Source organism: Ciona robusta, chromosome 14 (assembly GCF_009617815.1).
Source record: "Ciona robusta chromosome 14, ASM961781v2".
In the NCBI taxonomy this organism is placed as follows: Eukaryota; Metazoa; Chordata; class Ascidiacea; order Phlebobranchia; family Cionidae; genus Ciona; species Ciona robusta.
Window position 1 is genome coordinate 477797 of NC_143248.1, and position 17674 is coordinate 495470.

The 17674-nt window shown below is 35.9% G+C and overlaps 2 protein-coding genes and 1 long non-coding RNA gene across 10 annotated transcripts in view; 2 read left to right on the top strand and 1 right to left on the bottom strand.

Moving 5' to 3' along the window:
* Positions 1–2105, top strand: part of LOC149724665 (uncharacterized) — a 10343-nt gene extending 8238 nt beyond the window's left edge. For all 3 annotated transcript variants that reach the window (XM_089891901.1, XM_089891905.1, XM_089891906.1), the window contains 2 exons: positions 250–405; positions 845–2105. In XM_089891901.1, the coding sequence (XP_089748027.1) occupies positions 250–405; positions 845–928 (240 nt within the window). In that variant the 3' untranslated portion in view covers positions 929–2105. The remainder of the gene's footprint in view (positions 1–249; positions 406–844) is intronic.
* LOC149724666 (uncharacterized) lies at positions 1873–2813 on the bottom strand. Its single transcript, XR_016386461.1, has 2 exons — positions 2540–2813; positions 1873–2081 (listed from the first exon to the last, which is right to left on the bottom strand). It is a non-coding gene; the product is annotated as an uncharacterized LOC149724666 (long non-coding RNA).
* A 148-nt stretch (positions 2814–2961) lies between these two features.
* LOC149724667 (uncharacterized) lies at positions 2962–17637 on the top strand. 6 transcript variants are annotated; one of them, XM_089891894.1, is made up of 17 exons: positions 2962–3026; positions 3821–3908; positions 4565–4696; positions 4849–5266; positions 6127–7853; positions 11199–11372; positions 11430–11588; positions 11859–11969; positions 12561–12731; positions 12789–12947; positions 13210–13320; positions 13918–14088; positions 14146–14304; positions 14570–14680; positions 15170–15340; positions 15767–15922; positions 16536–17637. In XM_089891894.1, exons 2-17 carry the CDS (start codon positions 3861–3863, stop codon positions 16617–16619), a joined length of 4062 nt encoding a protein of 1353 aa, XP_089748020.1. In that variant the 5' UTR covers positions 2962–3026; positions 3821–3860; the 3' UTR covers positions 16620–17637. The 6 variants fall into 6 exon arrangements, with proteins under 6 accessions (XP_089748020.1, XP_089748022.1, XP_089748024.1 ...); XM_089891893.1 differs by lacking the exon at positions 2962–3026 and having other exon boundaries at positions 3046–3908; XM_089891896.1 differs by lacking the exons at positions 2962–3026; positions 12789–12947; positions 13210–13320; positions 13918–14088 and having other exon boundaries at positions 3045–3908.
* Positions 17638–17674: the final 37 nt, after the last annotated feature.

Below are 17674 nucleotides of genomic sequence, written 5' to 3' on the forward strand. Positions count from 1 at the left end.
CCCAGTGGTACATTGTATCTGCCATCTTTATCTCTTTTCTGCATCACAATCTGCATTGTTACAATATGAATGCACTTTGTTACATCTTGCTTACCCACGCTCCATTACAGCTTGGTGTCGTAACTTCAGCAATAGAAAGATGGCTTGTATAATAGTAACAACTACAAATAGTTTGTACGGCTACCATTATATTATCGTACATGAGTTGGTGTGTATCATATTTATTCTAACTTTAACCAAACTGCTTAGATACAAATATGGATGGAGGGTCCTGCAGTCGAACATGTGAGACCATTGTTCCAATGTCTTGATAAAATATCGAAACTATATCTTGGTATGGAATATCTTACAAGTGAAGATAATCGTTTGCTGGAAGAAGCAATTCAACGATTACATTCTCCACAGGTTTAACAAATATATCTTGTATATTCGAATAAAGAGAATTAATCTATTTATTACAACCATTTTTTTCTGTTTTTTTTTTTATAATCATATCAGTGCAGAAAACCATAATGAATGTATTTATTATCAATATGCCCTGCCTTCTTCATATAATAAAATCCCTTGCATATCTATCATTAAAAATGACTCTGGTTTCTTTAAATTGAACTTTGCAAATTGAACTTATTTTAACATGATGTTTGTTTATAAATCCGTGTCAATCCACTAGGGAAAGTCCCTCTTATATTATATGCCCTTACTCTGTGGTTGCGATAAGAATAAATGGATCCTCCCAATAAATTAAATACGTTGTTATATTATTCATAAAGTAAACATGTCTTTGTTGATGCAACAATATATTCTCTTTTAAATAACAATCATAAATTATCGTTTGTTTTTTCAGGATTTTGTCTTGGAGGAAATAGTTGATGCAGATGCTGATTGGGATCAGCATTGGGATCAGCATAAGGAATTTTGGGACCAATGACTTGATTTTTGTATTTTCTCTTTTTTTATTTCTATAACATTACAACTCGTCTAAAATATCCTGAATTATTTTAAACAAAATCATGGAATATAAGTTTGGTTGCGTATTCCAACAGTTCTTTCAATTTCATTCATCCCTTCCATAAAGTAACAAACTTCACTGTGCAGCATATTTGTTTATACCAACATAAGATATCAACGCACATCTATGATAGAAAACCATGAAACATCATGTGTGCAACAAAATATGTGTCTAATTATCAATGTGCACATGAACATTCCATTCACCCCTCTGCATTCACTCTTGCAAAATGTATTCACCCAGTTAAGAATACTGTTGTATATTAAGATCATAGTGACCACTGAGTTGTTCATTAAGTTTTAATACTGATGAAAGAAATGATTTATTTTTATCTCCCCTCGATTCAATGTTTAACCATCCATTATTTTATTTGATGATGTCATAATCACTATTATCCCACATGATTATGTATCAACAATCACATTGTGATGGAACAAAAATGACTTTAATTAATTTGCTCTCTCTCTCTCTTGTTGTTCTATTGCCATGTTACTCAGTTTCCTTGTGTTGCTTTGCCAGTTGTACTGTAGTTAACTGGTTGTTATATCAGCAACTAATCGTTTTACTTACTTCTTCAATTATTTCGTTTTGTTTGTCTTAGTTACATCGAGCCATAGTTACATAAAATGTTCCAAACCTTATTTCATATACTTCAATTATTTTGTTCATGTTTTGATAAAACTTTTAATGAATATTGTGTTTGTATCATGTTAACCCGTGATATTATATTGCCTGCTTATCGTATAATATTTCATATGAATTTCCTTTGTATTTAGACGTGTGGTGTAGCAGCTTATTTTTGTTTGCCTTATTTTATATACTTCAATTATTTCGTTAATGTTTTGAGAAAACTCATATGAATATCATGTTTGTATCATGTTAAGCACTGATATTATATTGCCTGCTTATCTTATAATATTTCATATAAATTCCCTTGCATTTAGATGTGTTTTGTAGCAGCTTACACCAATATTCCAATATAATGTTGGTAATTTCATTTAGATTTTGTTCTTCTTTATAATTACCGTTTTTACCGCCTTGATCCTTGCTTTGTTTCTACTAATCTTTATTTCTGCAAAATAAAAAACTTGTTTTATTTTCGCATGGTGGGTCAACGACAGTCGTTTTAAAACATGGGTGTTCTTATTCACACACCTCGTGTCTGTTTATGAGTTAGCACGTATGTAACCCAGTGGGTCTTATTGTAAAAATAGGTGCCCATTTATTTGACCTCACACGATTAACAAAGTTGTTTTAGAGCCGCGGGTCTACGGTTATATATTTAATATTTGTGTAAATATTCTGTTTTCTACCTAATGGGATGTACCATCTTACTCCACCCTACTATATCTGGCACTGTGGCACAGTGGTTAGCGCGCCTGCCTCTAAACCAGACGTTTTGGATTCAAGGCTCGTCGCTTCTATTATAGTGGGCGTGTGTATCCGACTCCGGCCCAGTCAAGTGGTCACTTTTGAGTTGTTTAAATTGTCAGTCACACAATATAAACTATGACTCACAAAGTTACATACGTGGTAACTTGACAGGGATTAGGGAAATGAAGACATCAGTTGTACGTGACTGCATGGCTACGTGTACAAATTCTGCAGAAAGAGATAACGTTTTACCGTTTTGTATTTGTGGCAGAACACTAGTCACAATTTATCTAACTCTACAGTGTGCCTTTTTCTATAATATAATTTGCGCTGTTAAATATAACTCAAGTTGTGGTGTAGGCCTAAAATGAAAAAACTTGTGACATAAAAAATACAACTTATAATCTTATTTAAATTTTAATCTTGTTAAAATTTGTACTGATTTAGCCCCAACACTAGCGAATTAATTCGAGAGAGAATGCGAGAAAAAATGACATTGAAAGGATGAACATAACGTTGTACTGTGAGTGGTGAAAAATTCTAGTTACAACTTATTATCCGAATTTCACTCTCTTTTTCACAAGTGGGCGCTCTAATTAAGTTTAAAATTTTGAAAAAATACACAAAGAAACCTTTTAAATTGGTAATAAGTGTAAAACAAATTACTTAAATACTGAAAATACCCTTATTTTCTTAATGGTCCCCTAGACTAGATCATAGTTTCTGAAAGGTTACCAAAAAACTTTCACTAATTTACAATAATTTATGGGAAAATGCATTTGTTATCTAAAGTATAATTTATTGTGCCGCAAACAGATTTATAGAATCCAAGTGAGCTATGGCCCTGTTGTGCTGTTCAAGAATCCCTGCTATAATATGCAGGAGTTTTCTGATCTAATATATTTAGTTCAGAATTGTTAAATACTTTACTAAACAAAATTTCAGTTTTTAAGCTTAATGATAGTAATATATTCTGTTTCTGCCAGACATATTAAACTTGTGTTTTGGCTCATCTGGCCCAAAATTTGCCAATATTTTGCTGACCGAAATATGACTGACAGCAACAGGATTTTATTTTTAAGCGGTGCACTGACTGTGTAGGTCGTTTATTTAGTAGAACTAGAACCCTTACAGTTTCAGGGCGTTTCAGCAACATTTTTACAGCTGATGTGTCGTTTATTTAATAGAACTCATACAGTCGCATAGTTTTTTAGTTTAAACGAAAAATTAAAAAAAATTATGTCTTTTATAACTGTAAGAGTTTGCTACAAACAACACGCAATTGGTAGTACACGGCACAAAAATAGAATGTTGAGTTACAACAAAAAAGATAACTTATGCAACTGTAAAACTTTAGTTGCTACCCTTGTTACTAGGATAACGTGTATTTGGTCTTTACAAAACGTTTGTTGTAAACGCAGCCTGCAAATTCCACAGATGAACAAAATATTGTGAAGGATCAAATATAGTGGATGCCATGGAAAGGAGAAGAAATGAAACCAGAAATACCCAGGATGAAACACCAGTAAGATTTTATACATTTTACTGCACCTTATATAGGGTCCCCTCTGAATTGTCCCAGTCTGCAGAGTATGGCAGGCGCATGTTTATGTTTACAAACTTTTGGTTATGTGTACGCCATAATTTGGCCGACACACGCCAATTAATTAAACAACAAACCAAATCTGTATCAAATTAAGTAGGATTTCCGAATGTGTTTTGAAAATGTACATGCTTTGCGCAGCAATTTTTAAGAATAGTACTCACGCGCAAAAAATAACCGTCTTGCTCGAGTGAGATCTCGTCAAAAACTGCTATATGCTGCAGTTATGTTTCTTGCCACCCAAAATACAACCATAAAACAAAACAACCATAAAACAAAATGCTGGGCTGGCTACACCCTCAGACAATTGTGACCTAATGGCTTCAATGCTAACGTAACGAAAAAATACCGAAGAACAACGGTCGCGAAAATAAGGCTATGTAAAATAATCTAATACAAGATAATCTTCTACAAGGAATCAACCATTATATTCGAATTTTGTTCTTTTAATCGCAAACTTGTTTTAACAACTGTCATTTGTCACCATATCCTGTCTTTTCGTTAGTTTCCTTTTTTTTAATGTGCGATCCTAAAGAAACAAATAAAATTTATTATTCAAACATCCTTATTTCAACCAGCCTAAAGTAGCAGGAAGCTCTCATGCAGCTTTTACATCAAGCAACGATAACACCAGCCATCCTTCAATAAGTGAACCTCAACCTACTGTTTCTTCACAAGATGTGTCCATACCTGCTCCTAACTCCACTCAGGTGAATTACAATCTTCATTCATTGGATGTTAACCCTGTTTTGGTTGTCTTGTATATATTATGTACAGCAGTGGGTCAGAGTGGTTTGTTGCTGGTTTGTTGCTGCGTTTTATACAATGTGGTGCTTTATATCCTTTTTACGTTTTTTTACAGGAAGGAACAGATTTGGTTTCAGTTCCTACAACTGCCCCCCCAACCACTACCCCCGCCACAACAAATGATCAGCAACGACCTGTGACGATAAACAACCCAGAAGATGTTCATTTTCACCAGCAAACACAAAATGAACTCCACCTTCACCAGCAAACACAAAATGAACTCCACCTTCACCAGCTAACACAAAATGAACTTCATCTTCACCAACAAACACAAAATGAGTTCCATCTTCACCAAACACAAAGTATGCACCACCACCACCACTACCATAATCCACAGCAACACCTCACACAGGAAGGCCAACCACAAGCAACCAACCAACCACAAGCAACCAACCAACCACAAGCAACCAATCAACCACAAGCAACCAACCAACCACAAGCAACCAACCAACCACAACTTATTGATATACTTGGTATGTTTAATGGTTGCTAGTATTAATGTCAAAAATGTGTTTTTGTGTTTAAAATAAGGTCTGGGGTCAAATGTTCTATTGTTTGTCTGTTGGTGTTATATCCTGTAAATATAACACCGCATGGCTGAGCCATAGTTCTCATATGTATAAGTCTGGCGTCGTAGCACAGTTGGTTAGCGCGCCTGCCTCTAACTCAGAGGTAATGGGTTCAAGGCTCGTCGCTGCTACCATTGTGGGCGTATGTGTCCTTGGGCAAGACACTTAACGGCAATTGCTCCAACCCAGTGGTCACTAATGTAGGTTCTCCAAATTATTAGGAACATACATAAAAAATGAAAAAATCCCAAAAATATAATCGCCCACAAATTGACATACTTAGTAACTCGTAAGCTGGCACAAGGTGTATGAAACAGAACATCTGTGTTATAACGACTGTCGTTTCGAGGATAAAGTCATGTGAGGATAAAGTAAGTAACATTCATTCATTCATTTAAGTAGTCGTCTTATTCCGCAATGAAAAATATTGTAAAGATTATGGAGTTAAGTTGTCATGATGGGCTTAAAGTTTACTGTCATTTGTTCTATGTTTCTATGAAAGTTTGTAATTATTTTAACCTGTAATTCTATTCGAATGGGTTTGTGTGTTAGGAATAAAGTCGTTGTGTTAGGAATAAAGCACTAGTGTGTTGTCTGTTGTAAGATTTTTAAAGTCAGAATTCCACAAAACTATGTTACTGTGAAAAGTGAAATGGTGTGTGACAATCACTTCAAAAGTTTCTAGTCTGTATATCAGAGATAAAACTACCATGTTATATTATTTAGATTATTTATTGATTATTGGTTGTCAAATATTTCTGCAGTTGAAGAATTAATACGGCTATTAAGAAGAATAATAGAAGAACTTCGTGGAGAAGCCCTCTTGCCAGCGGGAGTTCCAGGTCGTATCACCAAGCCTGTTCCACTTCTAATAACCAAGGTCCGACAAATATTGGATGATGAATGGAAGCTACATAGAAACCAACGTAAGGACTTACAACGTATGTACACACCAGAAGGTTCTATACGGATTGAGGAACTGTTTGATGTTGCAAAACAAGTGGCACAACAAGAAGCAGACCACAAGTGTAATACACCTGAAGCAAAGGCTATGCATGTAGTAAGATATGGTAACATTGTTTGTGCGGTTGGACTACCTGGGGTTGGTAAGAGCACTCTTTTAAAGCAGATGATCAACTGTATTGTTGTAGATAAATCTGTGAAACCAGATACACAGTTTTTGTTCCACGTCTCACTGAAGAAATTTAACCCAAAGGAGAAAGTTACTCTGTTAGAATTTCTTCTATATGGCAACTTGAGTGAGTGGAATCATTCTGATGAAGAGAACAAAGCTTTGGTTCATTTCCTGTACAACAATCCAAATGTTGTCATTTCGATTGATGGATGGGATGAACTGTATACAAAACAAGCCAACAAAAGGCTCCATGAGTGTCAACTGGATAGCGAGCAAATACCAGAGGTCTTTGTCAAGAACTTGTTGATGGGTAATCTTCTACCTAATGCTGTGAAATTTATCACATCAAGACCAGGTCAGTTTTACGAGCTTCACCCTGATTATCGACAAGGTTTGGTTTCTGAGGTGCGTGGTATGGATAAACCTGCAAAGAAGGATCTTACTAAACAGATGTGTGGTGAAGCCAATCTTGAAACTGTGGAAAAATATTTGGCAGAGCGTCCAAACTTGGATGCTTTGTGTTCAATTCCAGTCAACTGTATTCAGATTGTAGCTTGTCTCCATTCAAGCGTGTCATCGGGTCGTGAGATCAACTCAATGACTGATGTGTTCATTCATACTCTTACCAACTACAAAGCTTCAGATCATGTAAGAACAAACATGTCAGAACGGGAAATTGGGCAAGAACTGGTTAAACTTGCTCACCTTGCATACAAGGGACTTGCTGAAAGAAAGTTGGTGTTTCAGCAAGCCGACTTTGAAGAAGTGGGAATCAACGAACAAACTGTTGATATATTTCTGCACACCTATGTCGAAAAGTCCCATCATTTAAAAATGAGAATCTTGGAAGGAAAGAAACGAAGTTACTTCACCCATCTCACCTCGCACGAGTTTTACTCAGCATTTCATCTAATGCTGTTCATGTCACAAGAAGAATTCCGCAGATGTATGGACACTTTCTATGATCCACATTGGGAAGTCGTGACACGATTTTTATTTGGTATTTGTAACTCAGCTTCATATGAAGATCTAAAAGTGATTTTCCCAGCTTCGATGATTAAAGATTACAAGGAGAAGAAGAATATTCTCAAGTCTTTAATTTCACATGAAGATCAAGATGTGATCACATTGTCAGGTTGGGTGCATGAAGCCAACGATGCAGAAATATCACAAAGGTTTCAAGAGTGCATGCCACAGCTTATAAAGACAACACTTAGTTATCCCACAGAAGTCTCTGATGTTGTGTTCGCATTCAACACCTTCACAACTCCTCACGACCTGGACCTAGACATGGTTGATTTAGATGAAACTTCAGCTGTAACTTTGCTTCGAAGATTGCATGGAAGTCAAGCAAAGGTAAAATTGAAATGTTTGTTTCATTGAATGAAGTCTATGTAATATAACTCTAACGTTCAATCTCTTTTTATTACCAATCGACCCATGCACGCGATCACGCAACCAAGGGGAAACTGAATGTCACTTAACAAAACCATGCGATCGACTCTTAAAACACAACGGTTCACGTAAAACATAAAGATCATGAAAATATAAAACAGTAAGGTACCATACGAACACATCATTACAACATATCATTACAATCCCCCCATCTGAAACACAGTTTGTCCCCAAACAACAATTAAAAAATAATAACAATAAAATTAAGAGTAAAAAAAGGTATACTCAACATCATATAAATTATGACAAAATGCAGCATTAACATAAGACAAGAGGCGACATAAGACAAGGGGGCGAAATAAGACAAGGGGGCGACATTAGACAAGGGGGCGGCATTAGACAAGGGGGCGACATAAGACAAGGGGGCGACATAAGACAAGGGGGTGACATAAGACAAGGGGGCGACATAAGACAGGGGGGCGACATAAGACAAGGGGCGACATAAAATAAGGAGGAGACATTAGACAAGGGGGCGGCATTAGACAAAGGGGGGGACATAAGACAAGGAGGCGACATAATAAAACACGGAAAATTGGCATTAGATATCCCTCAAAGTTATACACATCATTATCATAGTCCGGTAGTTATTGTTTACCCTGGGAGGCGAAGCAACACGTATTGGGAGATCACTAGTGAGCCAATTTCGTGGCATCCTTTCGGCAGAATATTGCCGAAGATTATCGACATGGATAATTTTCGACCGGGATTGTGGAGAAGCTTGTATTCGGTATAAACACGAAGAAATTTTCGCCGTGATGGGATAGGGACCCGTCCACCCTTGACAAAGTTTCTTGCGACCAGCTGGTGGATAATAATACCAAACCCAATCCCCTGCAGCAAACGACTGAGATTGGACCTGCTTGTCGTAGTTTCTCTTTTGGCGAACGGCTGCTTTTCTCATATGTTGAAGTATATATATGTTGAAGTGCCAATTAACCGGTCAATAGGTAGTGTAGTTTCTCTCCCTAACATTAATTTGTTCGGAGTGAAATGCGTCGATTCTTGAACCGAGCTTCCATAATCCATCCATACATACATACGGTAGATGGTCGTCCCAATCATCATGGTGATTATTAACGTACGTGGAAAGCATCATTTGTAGTGTTCTATTAAAACGTTCCACCAAACCATCTGACTGTGGCCTGTACAGAGTGGTTCGCGTTTTGTTGATGCCAAGAAGACGACACATCTCCTTGAAAACATTGGCTTCGAAATCCCTTCCTTGATCGGAATGAATAAACTGAGGAACACCAAACCTAGAAAAGAATTGGGTTACTAAAACTGCAGCTGTCGTTATGGCTTGTTGATTCGGCAACGGAAAACATTCAGTCTATTTTGTAAAATAATCGGATACCACCAGAATGTATTCGTTGCCCCGTTTGGTTCGCGGAAGAGGTCCCATGAAATCTATAGCCACCCTCTCCATCGGTACACTTGCAAGATCCTGATTTAACGTCCATCGTCGTCTCCCGTGATATGGCTTGCGTCTCGAACAAGGTATGCACCAGCGACACCACTGCTTTACATCCTGGCTAAGGCCAGGCCAATAGAAGCGACGTCGAATTCTATAAATGGTTCTAGTTATTCCTAAATGACCTGCGGTTCGAAACTCATGCAGATGACGAAATATGTTGTGACGAATAGGCCCCGGAGCGACCAATACATAAGATGGATCATCATCGTCAATATTGCTATACCATAGTCGGTACAGCAATCCGTTGCGAACCTCCAACAGGTTCCACTGTAAAAGTAATTTTCGAGTAGCAGAGTTAAATAAACCTAAATTAGAGGGTGGATATTGACTTTGACTTTTAAGCCGTGATGAATTTGAAATTGGAACATCTTGATTTTGCCACTCCCTTACCAACGTATTATCCCAGGTATCTAGCCAGTTACATTTCGCTGCATTGATCGCTCTCACGTGGACCAGAGAGAAAACCTTTGGGACTTTTGTGCCATTCTGGCAGCAATCGAATCTACACACTCGGAACGGCGACATCGTTGTCGGGATAGACCGTCCGCGTTTAAATGTTTCGCTCCCGCCCGATGTACGATTTCAAAGTCGTAACCACTCAACATAGATATCCAGCGAGCCAACATACCTTCAGGTTCCTTGAACGCCATCAACCATTTCAACGAGGCATGATCAGTTCGAATTACAAACTTGGTTCCCCACAAGTAAGGCCGGTGTCAGAAAAAAATCGTTTCCCCGCAAAAATCGTTCCCATTGACCTTTGACCCTTGATGACGACATTCGTAAAAACAGTTCCACTCCAACGACTAAATACGCCGTTGCATATACAACAATATGCAATTTTTTTCATCTGCCTTATTTTTAATATATACTTTTATCTCTTATGAAACATATTGTGTATAAACTACGGGATTGACTGTACATGTAAAATGTGCTTAATATTTTAATAAAGTTGATGACAACATACAAACCTTTGTTACGTACGTTCGAATTATTATTGTGACGTTTATGTTACAAAAGTAAAATTTGGCAGCATTTATTTATATGACTGCATTAACTGTTAATTAATCATCATTTCATTTTTCTTTTCCATTTGTTAAAAGTTTATTCAATAGTTTGTTTATTGGTTTGGTTGTGCCTGGATTGGACTTTGGGTTTAATTGTAAGGTTCGCGCGTAGAGTAGGCCTATAAGTGTTCTGGTCTAATAACACAAAAGCGGTAAAAAGCTTATAGACTTATACCACAGATGAGAGAGGCCACTCGTAAAAATTTGTGCTTATACCTCCAACTAAATCTAACATCTACCAGTGCGAGAATGCCATGACACTCAATACGTTAACAACGAAAAAACATAAATAGGTATTCCTGACAACATTTAGCACATGTATATAAAATGAAGTGCATCTTGCAAGCGGAATAAATATTTCATCGACGCTGTGGAAAATGCTAATCACGTGACCACCACTTCATGCGCATGCGCAGTTTGTACAATGAGAACGATTTTTTTGGGACACCGGAACTTCTTTACAGTTCTCACCACAGCGAGCAGCTCTCGATAAGTGACGCAGTAATAGCGCTCGCAAGTGTACTGCTGAAGTAAGCTAGAACCTTTTCTTTCCCACCCATCTTCCGAGACAGAACACCTCCTATGGCGGTGCCACTAGCGTCAGTATCCAAAATGAATGGCATCCCTTGAATGGTTGCTGTCTTTGTAGTTTCTATGGATGATACAAATATATTAACCAACATAAATATGTTGTTTCTATTTTAGATCAAAAGATTAAACATGCAAGATGTGTGGATGACAGATTCAACGACACAAGCCCTTCTTCCTCATCTTGATGTGATGGATAAGCTTTGTTTGGTATTTTCCATGTTTAATCTCATGAACCTGAACCCCTACATGGAAGATATATCCAGGAAAATAATGGATCGGCAAAACAAAGTATAAATAATGATTAAAAAGTTTTAATTTGTTTCATATTATTATCTGTCATTATAGATACAGCTTAATATAAATGCACTACTGGATGAGAATGCTACACACTGGTTAGTCCGGTGTCTTTCTAATGTGAGTGACTTAACAATAAGTGAGGAGAAACTTTCTGCAAAAAATCGTATCATCTTACATGAAGCTGTTGAACGACTAACAAACCCACAAGTTAGTGTGTTTAATTTTCATCTTAGAAGTGGAATGTTATTTAATCTCGCTCCTATCTAATCAACTTATACTTACTTAGCTATTGTACATACTGCAATTAATGTTGTGACATCTAAATAGTAAGACATGCACCTCCAACTTCATTTGTCACAAAGTAACATCTATAATGTTTATGTAAGAACGAACTTCATTGGCACTCATGATACCCAATATATCTGGTTTTATATTATCTAACACTCTAGTTTTAATTCCTTCAACTATTTATTTTAGGGTTTGACAGTGAATGACATCAATGGTGATCAATGGCCAATTTGTTGGGGATTGTATGGACATCAACCAGATGATGATGTAATGCAAATCTTACAACTTCCACCTGGAAAAGTAAGAACCATGAAAATGTTCAGTTAGATTATCAAACATGTATTGCAGATTATTATTTAAAGGTAAATCGTGATCTGCATATGGTTTGAACACTTGTATCACTGCTTTCATCATCACTTATTTATCCTCACGTGGTGGGGCAACTCTGGGTTAATACATGGGTGTTGCACACCATACATGGTGGCTTCATACACCTCATGCTCACTGTCAAGTTAGAATACTTTCATGTTTATCCTCGGGGTGGGAAACCAAGGGGTTTAATACACTGGTGTTGCATACCATACATGGTGCCTTCATACACCTCGTTACCCACGATTGTGTTCCAAACCTTGCGTTATCTTAGATTGAAACATCGCTTGTGATTATTTTCATGCAAGTAATGTTTGTGCACAATTGTAGAAACCCCAGACTACATCCCTGCTTTATTGCCACCCAATGTTGTGGTTAGTTGTGTAAAAAGCAGCTTTACTCACTATGAATGTGAATATTGTGATGATAGTAGACAATCATAATCATGTTGTTGCTGTCTTTGTAGTTTCTATGGATGATACAAATATATTAACCAACATAAATATGTTGTTTCTATTTTAGATCAAAAGATTAAACATGCAAAATGTGCCGATGACAGATTCAACGACACAAGCCCTTCTTCCTCATCTTGATGTGATGGATAAGCTTGGTTTGGAATCTAGGTTCAATGACATGAACCTGAACCCCTACATGGAAGACATATCCAGGAAAATAATGGATCGGCAAAACAAAGTATAAATAATGGTTGAAAAGTTTTAATTTATTTTACAATATTATCTGTCATTATAGATACAGCTTGGTATAGATGAAACACTGGGTGAGAATGTTACACACTGGTTAGCCCGGTGTCTTTCTAATGTGAGTGACTTAACAATAAATGAGGAGAAACTTTCTGCACAAAATCTTATCATCTTACATGAAGCTGTTGAACAACTAACAAACCCACAAGTTAGTGTGTTTAATTTTCATCTTAGCAGTGGAATGTTGTTTAATCTCGCTCCTATCTAATCAACTTATACTTACTTAGCTATTGTACATACTGCAATTAGTGTTGTGACATCATAATAAGACATGCACCTCCAACTTCATTTGTCATAAAGTGGCATCCATAATGTTTACATGAAAACAAACTTCATTGGCACTCATGGTACCCAATATTTCTGGTTTTATATTATCTGACACTCTAGTTTTAATTGCTCCAACAATTTAGGGTTTGACAGTGAATGACATCAATGGTGATCGATGGTCAAAGTATTGGAGATTGTATGAACATCAACCAGATGATGATGTAATGCAAATCTTACAACTTTCACCTGGAAAAGTAAGAACCATGAAAATATTCAGTTAGATTATCAAACATGTATTGCAGATTATTATTTATCAATTAAGAGTAAAATATGATCTGCATATGGTTTGAACACTTGTATCACTGCTTTCATCATCACTTATTTATCTTCACGTGGTCGGGCAACTCTGGGTTAATACACGGGTGTTGCACACCATACATGGTGGCTTCATACATCTCATGCTAGCTGTCGATTTAGCATACTTTCCTATTTATCTTCAGGGTGGGAAGCCAAGGGGTTTAATACACGGGTGTTGCACACCGAACATGGTAGCTTCATACACCTCGTTACCCACGATTGTGTTCTAAACCTTGTGTTATCTTAGATTGAAACATCGCTTGTGATTATTTTTATGCAAGTAATGTTTGTGCACAATTGTAGAAACCCCAGACTACATCCCTGCTTTATTGCCACCCTATGTTGTGGTTGGTTGTGTAAAAGTAGCTTTACTCACTATGAATGTGAATATTGTGATGATAGTAGACAATCATAATCATGTTGTTGCTGTCTTTGTAGTTTCTATGGATGATACAAATATATTAACTAACATAAATATGTTGTTTCTATTTTAGATCGAACGATTAAATATCAAAGATGTGCGGATGACAGATTCAACGACACAAGCCCTTCTTCCTCATCTTGATGTGATGGATAAGCTTGGTTTGGTATCGGTACACAATGACATAAACCTGAACCCCTACATGGAAGATATATCCAGGAAAATAATAGATCGGCAAAGCAAAGTATAAATAATGATTGAAAAGTTTTAATTTATTTCATAAAATTATCTGTCATTATAGATACAGCTTGGTATAGATGCACAACTGGATGAGAATGCTACACACTGGTTAGCCCGGTGTCTTTCTAATGTGAGTGACTTAACAATAAGTGAGGAGAAACTTTCTGCACAAAATCTTATCATCTTACATGAAGCTGTTGAACGACTAACAAACCCACAAGTTAGTGTGTTTAATTTTCATCTTAGAAGTGGAATGTTATTTAATCTCGCTCCTATCTAATCAACTTATACTTACTTAGCTATTGTACATACTGCAATTAATGTTGTGACATCTAAATAGTAAGACATGCACCTCCAACTTCATTTGTCACAAAGTGGCATCTATAATGTTTACATAAAAACAAACTTCATTGGCACTCATTATACCCAATATATATGGTTTTATATTATCTGACACTCTAGTTTTAATTGCTTCAACTATTTAGGGTTTGACAGTGAATGACATCAATGGTGATCGATGGTCAAAGTATTGGGGATTGTATGAACACCAACCAGATGATGATGTAATGCAAATCCTACAACTTCCACCTGGAAAAGTAAGAACCATGAAAATATTCAGTTAGATTATCAAACATGTATTGCAGATTATTATTTATCAATTAAAGGTAAATCATGATCTGCATATGGTTTGAACACTTGTATCACTGCTTTCATCATCACTTATTTGTCTTCACTTGGTGGGGCAACTGTGGTTATACACGGGTGTTGCACACCATATATGCTGGCTTCATACACCTCGTTACCCACGATTGTGTTCCAAACCTTGCGTTATCTTAGATTGAAACATCGGTTGTAATTATTTTTATGCAAGTAATGTTTGTGCACAATTGTAAAAACCCCAGACTACATCCCTGCTTTATTGCCACCCAATGTTGTGGTTAGTTGTGTAAAAAGCAGCTTTACTCACTATGAATGTGAATATTGTGATGATAGTAGACAATCATAATCATGTTGTTGCTGTCTTTGTAGTTTCTATGGATGATACAAATATATTAACCAACATAAATATGTTGTTTCTATTTTAGATCAAAGGATTAAATATCTTCAGATTGTGGATGACAGATTCAACGACACAAGCCCTTCTTCCTCATCTTGATGTGATGGATAAGCTTGGTTTGGTATCTGTACACAATGACATGAACCTGAACCTCTACATGGAAGATATATCCAGGAAAATAATGGATCGGCAAAACAAAGTATAAATAATTGAGTTATTTCATAATATTATCTGTCATTATAGATACTGATAGTAACAGTAATGATTGCGCTGGTTCTGTTATAAAAAAAATTACCGATCTCAACCATATTATATATAATCACAATGGATATATAATTTACTTGTTCCTATCTTTGCTTTACGTTACCCCAAAACATTCAATGGTACATTGTAACTGCCATCTTTATCTTTTTTCTGCATCACAATCTGCATTGTTACAATATGAATGCACTTTGTTACATCTTGCTTACCCACACTCCATTACAGCTTGGTGTCGTAACTTCAGCAATAGAAAGATGGCTTGTATAATAGTAACAACCACAAATAGTTTGTACGGCTACCATTATATTATTGTACATGAGTTGGTGTGTATCATATTTATTCTAACTTTAACTAAACTGCTTAGATACAAATATGGATGTATGGTCCTGCAGTCGAACATGTGAGACCATTGTTCCAATGTCTTGATAAAATATCGAAACTCTGTCTTGATATGGAACAACTTACAAGTGAAAACAATCGTTTACTGGAAGAAGCAATTCAACGTTTACATTCTCCACAGGTTTAACAAATATATCTTGTATATTCGAATAAATAATCCGTTTATTACAACTATTTTTTTCTGTTTTTCTTCTAACCATATCAGTGCAGAAATCCGTTATGAATGTATTTATTATGGCTATGCCCTCCCTTTTTTATATGAATGTAACTTATTTATCCTTGCATTCCTAGAAAACGACAGTCGTTAAAACACGGGTGTTCTATTTCATACACCTCGTGCCCGCTCACAAGTTGCCACATATTTAACTATTTTAAACATCCTATATTAAAGACATTGTAAATGAGTGTTAGTATACAGTGAAGACTGCATGTATAACAATGGAAATCAATATAGTTCCCTTTAATTGAACTTTGCAAATTGAACTTATTTTAACATGATGTATCTTTGTAAATCCATGTCAATCTACTATGATATAACAAAAGTTAATTGTCATATTATTCCAGCCACAAGGGGGACGGTTGCTCCCCTAAAAATAATTTATTTACCTTTTTTAATGGATTAAAAACTCAAAAGGGGGGGTTTACTGTATTATTCATAAAGTAAACATGTCTTTGTTGATGTAACATTATATTCTCTTTTAAATAACAATCATAAATTATCGTTTGTTTTTCAGGATTTTGTCTTGGAGGAAATAGCTGATGTAGATACTGATGAGGATCAGTATTTGGCTCAGTATAAAGAATTTTGGAACCAATGACTTGATTTTTACATTTTCTCTTTTTTTATTTCTACAACATTATAACTCGTCTGAAATATCCTGAATTATTTTAAACAAAATCATGGAATATAAGTTTGGTTGCGAATTCCAACAGTTCTTCCAATTTCATTCCTTCCATAAAGTAACAAACTTCACTGAGCAGCATATTTGTTTATACCAACATAAGATATCAACGCACATCTATGATAGAAAACCATGAAACATCATGTGTGCAACAAAATATGTGTCTAATTATCAATGTGCACATGAACATTCCATTCACCCCTCTGCATTCACTCTTGCAAAATCTATTCACCCAGTTAAGAATACTGTTGTATATTAAGATCATAGTGACCACTGAGTTGTTCATTAAGTTTTAAAACTGATGAAAGAAATGATTTATTTTTATCTCCCCTCGATTCAATGTTTAACCATCCATTGTTTATTTGATGATGTCATAATCACCATTATCCCACATGATTATGTATCAACAATCACATTGTGATGGAACAAAAATGACTTTGATTAATTTGCGCTCTCTCTCTTGTTGTTCTATTGCCACGTTACTCAGTTTCCTTGTGTTGCTTTGCCAGTTCTACTGTAGTTAACGGGTTGTTATCACGTAGGTTACTGTTTAGGTTCGTTTTACCCTTACATAATATATTAGTGACTAATCGTTTCACATACTTCTTCAATTATTTCGTTTTGTTTGTCTTTAATTCCTTTTGACCGTTTGTTTTCACGTAGGTTGCTGTCGAGCCATAGTTACATAAAAAGTTCCAAGCCTTATTTAATAAATCAGCCACTGATCGTTTCATCTACTCCCCCAAAGTTCAATTATTTCATTGATGTTTTGTTTATTTTTGATAAAACTCATATGAATATCATGTTTGTATCATGTTAACCACTGATATTATATTGCATGCTTATCTTATAAAATTTCATATAAATTCCCTTGCATTTAGATGTGTTTTGTAGCAGCTTACACCAATATTCCAATATAAAGTTGGTCATTTCATTTAGATTTTGTTCTTCTTTATAATTACCGTTTTACA

What these genes read in the sequence shown, in the direction of transcription:
- LOC149724667 (XM_089891894.1), top strand. Translation starts at nt 3,861, where the DNA reads ATGGAAAGGAGAAGAAATGAAACCAGAAATACCCAGGATGAAACACCA. An exon ending in AACGACTAACAAACCCACAA is followed by an intron (nt 11,589 to 11,858) that starts GTTAGTGTGTTT and finishes TATTTATTTTAG; the next exon opens with GGTTTGACAGTGAATGACAT. An exon ending in TAATGGATCGGCAAAACAAA is followed by an intron (nt 12,732 to 12,788) that starts GTATAAATAATG and finishes CTGTCATTATAG; the next exon opens with ATACAGCTTGGTATAGATGA.